Source organism: Lepidothrix coronata, unplaced genomic scaffold (genome assembly GCF_001604755.1).
Source record: "Lepidothrix coronata isolate B3197 unplaced genomic scaffold, Lepidothrix_coronata-1.0 Scaffold59, whole genome shotgun sequence".
In the NCBI taxonomy this organism is placed as follows: Eukaryota; Metazoa; Chordata; class Aves; order Passeriformes; family Pipridae; genus Lepidothrix; species Lepidothrix coronata.
The window spans coordinates 304,499-318,892 of record NW_016690239.1 but is presented as its reverse complement, the minus strand read 5'-3'; the positions used below and the strand labels follow the sequence as shown (position 1 = coordinate 318,892).

The 14,394-nt window shown below is 35.8% G+C and overlaps 1 protein-coding gene across 1 annotated transcript in view; it reads left to right on the top strand.

The window, feature by feature from the left end:
* ITGA8 (integrin subunit alpha 8) overlaps positions 1–14,394 on the top strand; it is a 111,242-nt gene that overhangs the window by 70,975 nt on the left and 25,873 nt on the right. Inside the window, exons 24-26 of the mRNA XM_017817279.1 lie at positions 4,028–4,133; positions 5,950–6,108; positions 11,036–11,161. Of these exons, the coding sequence (XP_017672768.1) occupies positions 4,028–4,133; positions 5,950–6,108; positions 11,036–11,161 (391 nt within the window). The remainder of the gene's footprint in view (positions 1–4,027; positions 4,134–5,949; positions 6,109–11,035; positions 11,162–14,394) is intronic.

Sequence of the window (14,394 nt, the reverse complement as noted above, 5' to 3'; positions counted from 1 at the left end):
CAACGCACCTCAAGGGACTACCTTAGGTGCAAACAAATAAAAATGTATGTATTTATAAAAACTATTTGTTGTTATCTCTTTTAAGACAATATAACTACATAGTGCCAGCAATAAGTCAAATAATTGTGCAGATCACAGAGCCCATGTTTTCTTCTCTAATATTCAAGCTAAATCAGTGAGATTTTAAAAGTATTTTTCATCATATTTTGTAAGTGTATTCCAGGTAAAGAAGACTAATCCTAAAACTAGAGTTAGGTGGAAAAAAGAAGGACTAGCACTCAAAGACTGTGTGGATATATGTTAATGATTGAACTTCTGAAAAGGAGCAGTTGAAAAACAACATGTTTAATAAGAACAGAAGTGAGAATATTATTTCCTTTTCTGTATTTAGTAGTGACCTAGGGAAATGAGCTGGATAGGAAGAGAGGTGAAAAATACAAAATGAGGGTAACACAGAAACAGAAGTAGAGGCTGAGGAAATAACAATCAAAGGTGTTATTTAATGGGCTACAGATGTGTGAGAAAATGTTGGGAGCCAGCAGCTCAGATGTTGCCACGGGTGAACACCCAGGTTACAGGCTGGCTGGAGTCTCAGTGTATCAGCGGAAGAGTTGTGGTTACACACACAGGACTTCTCAGTAAGGGCTGCTTCCAGTGCTGTGGATTCTGGTCTTTTAGTGAGGTTTCTTGTCACTTTCACAGAAAAATTTTGCAAACCATTTTTTCTTTGCAAACTTTTTGGAAACTTTTTGTCTCCAACATGTTCTCTCTGTGTGTTCCTTTTAATGAAAAGTTCTGTAACAGGTAAATAGATAGACTGAAAATGACCAAAACATCTTCACTTTTTAAGAGCTTGGCAACAAGCAGAAAAAGAGTCTTGAATTGCTGCAGGTAATGCTAAGAAACCGGTCATTAAATACAGAGGAATTAATTGAATGACTTCCAGTTTCTTTCCTCTTAAGTCTTTTCATTTTCTTAGCTATAGCATGCTTGTACAAAGTGCTTTGTTCACAGATTTTGCTAATTACTCAGAGATGCTAAAACATGCAATTCCAGGGGAATTGCTCACTATTTCCTAGATAAAAATAAAACAGACTATGTCTACATTTGGACAGGAAAGTATCCTGCATTGGTTTCTCTACTGCTCTGCACAAAGTTCCATGAAGTGGAGCTGGATATGTTGTACATTTTACTGAGGAAAAGTAAGGAGTTAGGAAATTTTGAATATGCATACATGCATGTATACCTGTACAGTGGAACCATGCAAATATTTCCTCTCTGAAAAAGGAAGAAATCTTCTCCAATATTGTCTTCTAAAGAAAATTAAGAGAACTCCTTAGATAGTTCAATGAGCAGTTACTTTGATAAGTGAAATTTGATTATTTTGCTTATCTTTTTTTCTATAAAAATGTAAGAGTTTTAGTGTTGTAATTGTTATCTGCCACTGCTGAAAAAAGCACCAGAGGAATGAGGAATTCAGGAAGGAAGTCATTTGGATTAGGAGGATTTGCAGCTGGCAGAATTCTTATTGTATATCCCACATAAGCCTTTTCTGTAGACCATACTTTGTTTATCTTATTTTTCAGTGCTCTTATTTGACTGCTAATTGTCACATAAAAGTCTAGGAAAAATCCTTGCCTAACAAATCATTCAAATGTTAAAAATATTCTCAGTTAAATGCAAAATAAAATAGTCAAAAGAAAGGATTTCTTTTTCATTTGACCTGGTGTTTCTACTTTTATGTCAATAGCAGAAGTCCTCAAAATAACTCTGAAATCTGTTAAAATAAATGTCCTTTTATATTTAGAATAATTTTAATTGAATGTCTACATTTACACTCTGAATTTTATAATTCTGTGGATAAGAAAAACACTTCCCAGGGAATGCAATAGAAACCACTAGTTTTTGAAACCATGCCTGCTTCTTTTTGTCTGTGTAGAGTTTCTGATTTGCAAATTTTTGCTGTAGCTTGGGGGTCTATGTGCCTTGGCTGTTGGATCAACACAGGAAATTTCCTATTCTCCAACAACAATCAATAATTAAAATTCGTATTGGAAACAGGACCATTTGTGAAATGTCTTTTTTAATAAATATGTTTAATTTTCTTTATTATTTGGGTTAGCTTGTGAATTTGTCCTCTGGCATACTTGTTAGTACAAACTGCTGGCCTTTTGAAGTCTGAGGAACTACTTAGGATACCCTAAATTTCACAAAGAGTTGTACTTTAACTGAATGATATTAAATTGTTCTCTGGGATTCCTTGGTGCTTTGAGAAACTGTATGCTGTAGGAAACGTTCTTTCAGACATTTCATTCTTTGTATGTGACGTAAGAACTGTAAGCAAGAACAGTTTGTTTCCTCCTAAAGTATTTTGTCAGAATTTGCAACAGAACCATCCAATATTCTCTTCTTCAAGGGGCAATCTGCAGCAGTACAAAGTGATTAACATCAGTGCCTAGAAGTCCATCATTTTATTCAAATGTTATATTCTAAAAAAAGTCCTTAGTGATTTTTTTTAACAGTTTTCTGTCAGCAAACTTCCTGCTTTGGCAGAACAAGCATTGAAATTGTATGGCTTTTAAGCTAAAGCCTGGAGAAGAGGAGGCTCAGGGGAGACCTCATCACTCTCTACAACTACCTGAAAGGAGGTTGTAGCCAGGTGGGGGTTGGTCTCTTTTCCCAGGTGGCTATCAGTAAGACAAGAGGGCATGGTCTTAAGCTGTGCCAGGGGAGGTTTAGGTTGGATATTAGGAAGAAATTCTTTAGAGAGAGGCTAATCAGGCATTGGAATGGGCTGCCCAGGGAGGTGGTGGATTCTCCGTCCCTGGAGGTTTTTAAGATGAGACTGGATGTGGCACTTAGTGCCATGGTCTAGTGGTAGTGGTGGTAGTAGTGGATCAAGGGTGGGACTTGTTGATCTTGGAGGTCTTTTCCAACCCAGCTGGTTCTATAATTTTATGATTCTATGACTCTGTAAACCAGCAAAACTGAGTGAGATTTCACCCTTGCAAAGAAAGGGTAATACCATTTTAGCACCAAGATCTACTTGCAGTATTAGCAGATGACAGATGTCTGTGCCAAAACTCACCTACCATTCTGAAAGAAATTCTTGGGTTCTGATACCCCAACTTCTGAACACCTGAGTGAGATTAGGTTGGCATCTGAATGGGATCTGTACAAGAAACTTCCAATTTTTATTGGAAGTAAAATGTTTGTGATTCAAATAGAAATGTTAACAGATGACTACTTTCTTGGATAGAGAAGGAAAGATAAAATAGCAGATCGAAAGAAAGATATCAAATATTAAGTCACTGTTTTCTTCATTTATGTTTTATTCATGTGTTACAAGTTGCAACAGTATTTCAGGGAATGCCTTAGCTGTCCCTGCCTTTGCAAAGCAGTTGGAAAGCCTGGAGCACTATTTCAGGCTCTAGTTCTGAGTTCAGTTTCTCAATACACCAATTTCCAATATGACTTCATGGAAGTCACAGTGTGTCGGTTTCCCACCTGTAAAATGAGATAGACTACTTTGCAAGGGTTTTTAAAGGAATAAGAACGGAGGTTATAGAAATTTATAATCAGAACAGTTAAATACCTAAAAATGTTATGCAGGGAAGAAAGATGCATAGCTTTAAACAGCTACAGGCTTTAAATGGGAATGGGAAAATACATTTATTTATGTATCATTACTCCGGTTTTTTGATAATATATTCAGATATCTGAATATCAGTGAGAATGATGTAAATGCCCAAGAGACTGGTGTCCTCTCTACCAACAGAGTTACTCTCTTGTCTGGAAAGGATCATCCATCAGAGGAAGTATGAAAATAAATGCACACCCCCAGTCATCTGTAAGGACTGGATAGTACTTTATGAAAGCAATGTAGTGTTCACCTCACCTAATTCGAATTAATGTGCCCAAATAACAAGCCCTTGAGAGCTCAGTTTTGGTCTTAGTTTTTTTTCTAAAAGTGATGCAGTCAGTCACTGTTATCAATTACCCTTTTAACCTGTTTTGTATATTACAGAGTGTCTCACCCCCCAACAATTATTTTGCCACTTCACAACTGGGAACCCAAAGATGAACCTACAAAAGAAGAAGAAGTTGGTCCTTTAGTAGAACACATCTATGAGGTAAAAATTATATATGTTGCCACAGGACCCCACACTACCCCCATTGAAATCCTGATTAATTTGGTTTAATTTCTTTATCTGCAGCTAGATAAAGCCACAAATGTAAATATTCTGACTTTAGCACATGACCTAAATTTAATCTGGGAATTCACAACCCCATTATCTGTTCATGTGAGTGGAGGAGATGTTGGTTTATGTTAGGAGTCTGTCTTTGATATTTAAAGGATTTATAAACATTTTGGGTGTTAGACAAGAATTAAAAACAGTGCTTAAAAGTTCATTCTAATCGATGTCAAATACCTTCTCATTAGAAGCTGTGAGTGCTGTGCACAGGAAAAAATTTTTCCTTTGACATTTAGCTAACTGAGAAAAAATTCTGGACATACATGTAACTTGTTACCTCATTGCTCAGAAAATGATCTGCTGAAAATAACCCTCAATATTTGAAGAACACATGTTTCTACCTTTTATTGTTGTTGATCTTTTCCTCTGGATGATTTGTCAATTAAAAGAGAAGAGTTCAGCATAGAAAAAGGGCATTGAGTAAACTACATGGAATACAGGCCATCCTTAGAATCTAATAGATGACCTTTATTCTAGAGGGTAAAACAGAGTGCTTCACATATGGTTATAATTCACAAACTAGCCCTCAAGAAAACATAAGCAACAGAGCTTAATCAGCAATGTAAGATTACAATTTGCATGACATACTAAACTGTAATGAATCAGACTGTAAAATACAAGTTAGCATTTGTGAATTCCTCATCTTAACACATTTCTCCAAACTGAAAAATCCCTAAAAAATCTTTGTCTCAAGCAGTTGGATTGTTTGTGAAACTATATATGTGACTTCAAATTTATTAAAATAGTTACAATGATTAGTTACACTTATTAAGGAAACCATTTTCATGGTTTATATCAGCAAAGCATAAAAAAGGTCAAACACCCTCCCAGAAGATGTAAGATTGAAAATGGGTTTTATATAGTTCTAAATAAAATTCATCAGTCACAAAAGTTCTACACATTAAAAAAAAGGAGGTTGTCACATCTCTAGAAACTTTGCATAAATCTCCATGGTGTTCAGCATCTTTAGATTTTCATGCACAGTTATAACACATATCCAGACTTCCTGTGGTCATTAGATATTTTCATATTGTAAACTAGTATAAGAAAACTATTTTAATAGCCCAGATTTTTAAAATGTTATTATTTCTATCTTTGCTCTTTTTTCCAAGAAATAATAATGTTCTGGGATGTTACCTTAGGAAAACTGGTTACTTTTCTTCTTTTGAGGAAATCTGAATTGGCAAGTATTGAAAATAGAGTTCTTAACCAGAGAAGCTAAAGTTCTGCTATACCTTCTATTCCTGTGCCCTGAAGTATGATTCTTTTGTATTCTGAAGTTTTGACTACTATTTTCAAGTATGATCTGTTATAGTTCATTGTTCATAGTTCTTTAGCGGTTTTTTGCTAGTGTGTTTTGTGTTGGGGGTTTTTTTTAGGTAATTTCAACTCTTCATATGTAGGAAAAAATGAGAAAGGGGTCGGATTTCTTGAATACAGAATGATAGAAAATGCTGTTCTCCCAGATTTGCCACCAGATTTGCCACTGGCTTTATGACTAATGTACAGAGGTCCTTGTCTCCTACCTGCCAGAGATTCTCCATCAATAAAGCAATGTTAATAATCTATACATTCTTTCCAAAATACTTCAAAGCTGTGGACACTAAGAATTTGAAAATACCTAAGTGGTTGTTGCTGTGTCTTTTGTTGTTATTTACTGCCTTGGAAAGTACTGATTACATTTCTTTGACAGCTGCACAATATAGGACCAAGTGCCATCAACAATACAGTTCTCCATGTCGGTTGGCCTGTGTCCAGTCGAGAAGAATTTCTTCTTTATATTCTTCACATTCAGACACATGGACCACTGCACTGTCAAACAAGCTCTCCCATTAATACAATGCAAATAAAGGTAAGTATTTTATTTCTATCTCTGTCTGTAATATGCTTGATTTTTTTTATTTTTTTTTTGCCTACACTTCACAATGGGATGGAGCTTTGGGGGAATTTTTAACAGAGACCCTAACATCGTTTTCCTGGGTAAAAAGCAAGATATAGATGAGTCTAATATTTCTTGTATGACAGTTGTGTTGCATGGTACATGTTTGGTTTCCTTTTTTCTCTTTCTGTAAAAGAGGGTTATGTTTCCCCTTTTCCAGTCAGTGAGAACATCACCAGGCTGCCACAACTTCTTAAATATGTATAATTGCTTAGCTAATGAATCTGCCAATTCCCTCAGGATCTGTGGATGTGTCTCATAAGGTCTCATGGACTTCTGCACTTTCAAGCTTCTTAGATGTTCTTGAACCTGACCTTCTCCTACAGCAGGCAGTTCTTACTCTCCCAGTCCCTGCCTTTCCCTTCTGTCACTTGGGCAGCATGGCTGGAGCACTTCCCGGTGAAAACTGGGACTGAAAGGCGTTGATTGCCTAAGCGTCCTCCCCATCCTGGGTAACCAGGTCTCATGTTTCTTTCCGAAGAGGGCTTAAATTTTTCCCTATCTTCCTTTGCTCACCAATGTACGCATGGAAGGTTTTCTTATTGCCCTTGATGTCCCTTGCCAGACTTAATTCTGTCAGGGCTTTAGTTTTCTAAGCTGATCCCTGGCTGCTTGGACAATTTCCTATTTTATGATTTATGTTTGTGATGGCAGATCCCCCCAAAAGAGCTTGGTTTGGCTCAAAGTCAGAAGATTAACCAAAACACAGCTCTACATATTATCCCATCAAAAACAAGGTATCCGATTTATTAAGCATAACTGATGCCAGACATTTCTGAAGTAAATAACACTTTTCAAGTTTAACCAGTAGCCTGTTAAACATCTTACAGAGAGACCTGCATTCTAAGTGCTAAAAGTGCTTTACGTCTTTTGCATACCAGGAGGGTTTTGAATTCAGTATAATGGATGAAAGTGGAGACATCTTTCTATTGATGGGGATTGCTCATAACCACAGCAGCTACAAGTCAAATCTTTAGCTTAAGGAGAGAGAACAACAATACATACTTAAAAGAATAAAGAAAAATTTATGTATACCAAATACATTATGGCTAGCTTTTTGTGTTTCACCCAGGAAACCAGAGAGGGATTAGGATTCCACCATTTTATTTAGCTCTCTAGAGGAGATATGAGTGATAGGAAACAGAGGACAGGAAATGTTTGCCTTTTATACGCAAAGCACAAGAAGTTTGGAAATGGAATTTTTTTTTATTTATCTTTTCCACCTCGTTTCCACATGTTTTTCAAAAGCGGTAAGAAGGAAGAAGCTGAGGTGCTATATTTGTACTTGAAAGCGTAGCATCTCAATCTCACTGCTCAGATCAGGTTGCAAGCACAAGAAAAAGAGTAAAGAAGTTCAGCATCCTCCCTCCCTAGCCGCTGTGTTCTGTTTTAGTTTTGAATTAAGAAGCTGAGTAGAATACTGCCACAGTTCTTAAGGACATTTTCAGGCAATGTTTTTTTGGTGGGTTTTTTTTTGTTTTGTTTTGGTTGGTTGGGTTTTTGTTTGTTTTTTAGTTTGCTCTTGCTTGTCCTACTTGATAATGATTGCACATGTTACATAAACAAGACTAAATTCTTGAGAAGCTTGTGAGAAATTTTCCTATAATAATGGTCCTTCTGTTTTAGCAGAATATGGCTTTAGATTCATGATTATTATTTCAAGAATTTAAATATCCTTTTGTTACTTCAGTGTTTCAAAGCACTGAACAGCATGAATACACCAATCAGGTTTTAAATATGTAATGCTTATCTATTACTTCGTATGGGAAGAGGATGCAGAGATAGCTTCCTTCAGGTTTTGTATAAACAGCAAGATGCTTGGCTCAAATTTCCAAATAAGGCCGAGGATGTTATTTGCCTGGTTTCTCTTGGATTTCTGAACTCAGCTCTCTTAGGGCACTGGGTCATTTCCCCTTTGAAATTACTTAGACTTTTCAGTTTCAGTCAAAGTGTATTCCTCCCCATTGCTGAATTTCTTATCTTGTAAAAAAGTTTCCTTCGTGCTTTTTTGTTTCATCCACAAAAATGAATCAAACCTGTGCACACATGGGAAGACTCTTTTCTGGGGACTTTTCCCTTTCTGTAGCTTAGCTTTCTCTGAAGGCAGCGAGGGATTTGAAAGGATAATAAAATTATGAATCCTGAAAAAGGTGTAAAGAGGAGCAAAAGTACTTATCAAAGATACGGAATGAATTGCATTGCAGAAGAACTCAGTACAGTAGGATGCATCAATCTAGAAAGGAGGTGACTATGCACAAATATGATCCACGAAATGAGTAGTGGTGGGAAAAGCATGGCTATGGATTTACTGTCCTCTGCCTATTCCTGCACAGGAAATGGAATACTTACTGAAGCCTGGAGAGCCAGATTCAAAACAAGCAAAAGGAAGTGGTGGTTCATGATGACAGGTCTTAAGTGTCTGGAACTTGTGGACAAAGAAAAGTAGTCATGGTTAAAAGTTTACATGATTTTAAGAGGAAACTGAACAAATTCACAAAAGAGAAATCCAGTGAAGATTAGTAAATGAATAAAACCTTCATACTAATAAGTAAGCCCCCAAGCAGAAAACATTTGGGAGCTGAAAGTTATTAGGAGAGTATTGTGTATGTATGCCCTGTTCTTACTTTTCCTAAAGGCAGCTGAGGTGAGAAGAGGGCTCAGCTAGATGACCTGAGCCAGTATTCCTGATGAGTTGGTTTTTTAGTCCCAGACTGATGGCAAAAAGCAATTTTATGAAACCTATACCTATTAATACCACAAGTATAGGCTTCCAGCTTCCATGGTAGACTATACAAGGTGACACACATGGCACATTCTCAATAGCTGAGAACTGAAGTACCATGAGTGAGGCGCCTGTCAGGGAAGCAGTGAAATAGCAGCTAAAATCCACCACATGGGCAAGGTATATCCACCAGCATGAGTGGCAGGAGCTAACCTCTCCCAGAGCCACTGTCTCCTCACACTGCAAAACTGTTTTTATAGTGTGTAAGTCTTGGTCTTGGAACAAAATAATACCATCCAGTGCATTGCTCTTCAATGGTCACTGACACCTCTTGTACAGTAGCTTTTACTTAAAGTCCTCTTCCAGAACATTTCTGATGGAGTTACCCATTGCAGCAGAGGGTATTGCCTGGCTAGAAAAAGAGAAGAACTAAAAAGTGTTTTGAAATGAAAAGTGAAAAACTAGGGAGATCTGTAAACCTGCTCAAAGTCATAAGGCTCAGAAGAAGAAAGCAGTACAGTTTTCCATGGTGGGGAAGCTGAGACAGTCTGTTGTAGTTGAAGGGAGGGAGCAATAGTCCATTTAAGATATAGTGTGCTAAGTATGTGGCATATAAAATATCTATAGAGTTGTACAATTCCATGCTATTGGCTCAAGAAGGATAAAATAATATCTTTAAACTGAACATCTAGGCCACTGTAGAAATTCTAATTTTAAATTGTTTCAGGGGACAGGTATGTTTTCTCTTAACCATAGAGAGCTGTTTTCAAACCTTTGCTGTAATAATTCATTACTGAAGATGATAACACTCTAGGATATATGAAAAAAAAGTAAATATGAAAATCATCTTGTGTTCAAATGGATCTACATATACACCAGTTCTGATCACATATTGCTGGCTTCTATACAGGTGTATCATTATATTGTGTTTCTTTAATTTTTCATCGTTAAAGAAGCCTATATATGCTGGTGAAAGAATTCTGGAAGGAGAATTCCCATGTTACCACATTGAAAAGGAGAGATGTACTAGCCACTTAAGTGTTCCCTTATTGCAAATAAACAGTGTTAACCTCATTAAACAACAGAAAAAAGAGGATTCTTGCTTTTGTTAATGGGTTTTCATCTGTTAATTAATTACAGTATCTTTCACTTTTTAGAATGCTGTTGACTGAAGATCTCAGACTGTCAAAGGGTACAAATTTTCCAAATCTAGTACTACACAGCATTAATGTGTGGAAGATTTTGTGTGTTTATAGCTATTCTCTTCCCTTTAGTGCTACAACATTTATTACAATTACAAACATTTTCTTTAGGGATTTGTTTAAGATATTTTGTGTTCCAAGGTTAAAGGAACTGATAAGAAGGATCTGATGTAACTCTTGATAATCTGAGATCCTTAAGAAACAGTCTTGGCTATGTTTAGGGGAGTTCCTATTGAAATCTTACTGGAAACTTCCACATCTATCTTATTCTGATTTTACATGATTAGATTGTCATGAATTAAAATTTATCTTTCCATCTGTTTCCCAGGAGTTCTTTGAGGCTTCATGAAAGAAACCATAAATGCTCTGTGTAGAAATTAAAGAGAAATTGCCAACAAAAAAAAAAAAAAAGGCAGGTTTTAATTGGAGAATAAAAATCTGTAAATATAAAGCTGAAGAAAAGAAATCTGTAACAAATAATGATCAAAAATTGTGTTGTTTGAAGTCAGATTTCCCTTTTTTTTTCCTACTTTTTAAAACTGGTAAAATCATTATATTTCAATAGGCAGATTGTGATCTGAACTAATGATCAGATTTCTGTGTGACAACTTGGAATTTATCCTGTCATATATATCAGAATCTGGCCCCAAGAGTCTAATAAAATTCAGTAAAACAATGAAATTGACATCAGTAAAAAGTGGAAAAAATATTATCTACTGTAATTCCTATAAATGAGCGATATCTTGCTGTGCTATTACTCATTGTGCTCCTAGTTGAAGATAGTATATTCTCATGGTTGTGCTGTTAAATTGAAAAAAACAGTGTTAATCCAAAATTCAAGACCTCTGAGAGGGAATAAATCTGTTAGAATCATTCCTAAGCATGTCATTATTATTCACATTTTTTGTCTTTGCAGTTTGCTATTCCACAAGACACTCCTGAACTTGCTGCTTTTTTGTATAATTCCACAATTTCTCATTACATCAGGAGAAGGGATGTTGCAGTGGCAGAACCTCACAGGAAAAACTCTGCAAAAATATTGGTGAGCTGTCTAAAAACTATAAACTGCGACTGTGCATGCAGTGTATCAAGGTGGCTGTTGATTTGACTGCAATTTATTTACAAACTTTTAAATATTTTTCTAAGCAATTTTAACCCCTCAATTTAAAATGCTGTTTATTACATATCACCATTCCCCAGGTTAGAGAATTTGACAGATTTTTACATTAGAGATCATGCATGCCAAATTCCTGGCTGTTTGACTCCAGGCTGTTTGCAGACAAACCTCTGTGGTCATGCACACTTATCACAGGGAATTTAATCACTGATTTAGAGAATGAGGCTCTCATCCACAAAATAAATTTCAAGTTCTTACTTCTGAAAACTAGATCTCTTCTTAACTTGACTCCAAGCATTCTGGCTCTTTCTTAAGGAGTAGCTCACGCTTTAACATTTTCATGTAGAATAACAGTTCCGATAGACAAATAGTTTGCAGTATATTTGTTCTCCCCAGTAAGTACTTACATACACATGGGAAAGTGAGACTCTCTCTCTCCCTTTACAGTACCACAAGCAAGGCAAATGGTACAGGTCACTGCATTTTTAAAAATCCAGACAATGCTGGAGCAAGAGGAATGATTTCTCTCCCAGCTAAACAGCTTTAATTAGTTAGTCTGGTACCTGAGTATTTAGACTTTGCTATATTTTGAGAAGTTGTTTTTTTCCATTCCTGTATTCAAAGTCCCATCCTTGGCATACTTCAGCATTGTAGGTATCAGCTCCCCTTGCCTAGAGGCAGCATTCAAACTTGGTGACCTTGAGGTCAGTCAAAGGATTCATGCAGTCAGTGCTTTCCATCTATTTTTATGAACCTCAGGCAGAGTTTCTTTCATGTTTTCCAGTCTCTTATTAAGCTGTTTACTGCAAGCTCATGTTTGAATTCCTTGACATGACTAGAATTTTGGTAGGAAGAAAAGAACTTCACAGACCTAAGTCTTCTGGAGTAATAGAATAATTAGAGTGCTTCTGAAAGTTAATTTGGCAATTTTTGTAACAGGAAGAAGATAGAATCTGAAAGTAATGGATACCATAATGTTGTTAAGAACAAAATCACAGATGAACTCATTTTAAACAATAATAACTCTTGATTCCTATGTCATTCTTTCATCAACCCAATACCCTGGAAAGAATCTGATTCCATTGGGGCTGAAGGAAAAATGCCTGGGCTCTCGAAGACTTGCCAGTCAATATCACAGAACACATAATCTATTCTTCAGTAATACCTTAATTATTCGTTATCTTTCTTAGTGATTAGGCCCATAGGCTGCGAACATAAAAATTACTGAAGCAACTGGAAGTGGTTAACAAAATTCTGAAGTATGCACTGTGCCTGCAACTTAAAATATGAAGCAGAGAATTTTCAGCTGCTTGATGTAGACAAATCAAATATATTTAGCTGAGAACTTAATAATGTGAAATTGGCACTTTGATGAGCAGTCTTCTACTACAATATGCTTTTGATCAGCACAAATTAGGATAGGATTGGGTATAGTGCTTACCGCTGGACGTATAACAGGACTTTTTCAGATGAGCATAGAAAAGCAATGTCATTAGTTCAGTTAGAAGGTGTCCCAGTTCTGTGTGCCTTCAACATTATGTGCTACAGATGCAAAAATTTTTTTTTTATTTGACACCATAGAAGTATACATGAAAAATGAATGCTGCTCTCGGAAAAGACTGATTGGCCAAAGATAATTATTTGTTAAAATTTGTATTTTTCTTTAGAAGAAGTTCTGTTATTTTCATCAAAGAATTTTCACAGAGAGACAAAATGTTCTGAGAACCTCTTATTCTATTCATACTGTTTATTAAACATTTGGTTTCTCTTCTATTAGTTCTAATGTTACATTGTTCTGAAAATCACTACAGGCTAAATGCATTACTTAAAAAAACAGAAATATGTGTTCAGGTCTTAAAATGTCAGCCAAAAGTAGACTTTTTGCATACTAATGATTTATTTTGTTAGTATGTGATTTTGGCCACTATATTAATGAAAACAGCTCTTCGTCCTGCAACATAAATAAATCTGGTTGGAGGATATTTAAGGCCAAATAAACAGATACTTTAAATTATTCATTTAAAAAAAAAAAGTTTAAAGCTGCAAGTTCCAGAGTTTACAGTTTCATTTTCAGGCAGATATAGAAAACAGCAATTAAGCATACAACTTCTGCTTATCCTGCAATAAGATAGAGATTTGTGGGAAAGCTGTCTATAAAGATAGAGGATTCCTTAAGAGTGTTTTCAGATCGGTTCCATACATCATCATCTCATTTCCTGAAATATGGGCACTGGTAGTGCATTCTCACTCTCACTAGGGAATATACTTACTTGTGAAAACTTAGCTTTGCATTTGAGGTCACAAGGCCTTCTGTCATGGGAGGGATTCTCTGCTTTGTTAGAAAAATAGGAATCAATTAAAATTTCAGCCTTCCTCCTGAATTAAACAAAAACTTTTCAGATAAAACCCGTTTGTATATATAAAACATTTTTATTTTTTTGTACACACATTTAATCATTTTTCTTTGAGATCTTTCTCCCATTCTATGCACTAAACAACCACATAATTTCTGTGGTTACCCCAAAAGACTCTGCTCATTCCCTTCAGTGGCTTCCAGTCAGCTTTTAACCTTTTTTGTAACATTTTTCTGGCAGACTTTAAGAGTATATAGTTTTGAGTTGCATTGCTTGGCTTTTGCTTTCCAACCTGTATATGGGCCAGAATCACTGCTCATCAGGAATGTTTCATGGACAATATGTTTGAAGTAAAGCAACTAATGAATCTCAGCAAATGTTCTGGCTGCTATAATGTAAATATCAGTGGGAAAATCAGGAGAGTTAGAAAAGATTTAGGAACATGAATAAACACTTTTCCATGCATAAGAGCAGAAAAAAAGTGTTGAAATCATAAAATTACTGATAGGTGAAGACAAAGCGCATGATTCAAAAGATTGGTAAATACCTAGACATCTTAAAAGAGTTCTTTGGAGCAGATATTATTGAAAATTTTTACTTTTATCTTCATTATTACAGATAGGTGGTTGTACCCATTGGTGACACAAAAAGGATCTCCCCTTTGGTTTATAGTTCTCACAATGACTCATGGGGTACCTCATGTATATTACATGAAATTAATGATTTCAGACTGCTTAGCTCTTTAAGGGAAAGTTGATTTGGTTTCACTTACTTATGATTTTATACATTTTCAAAGCATGAGTA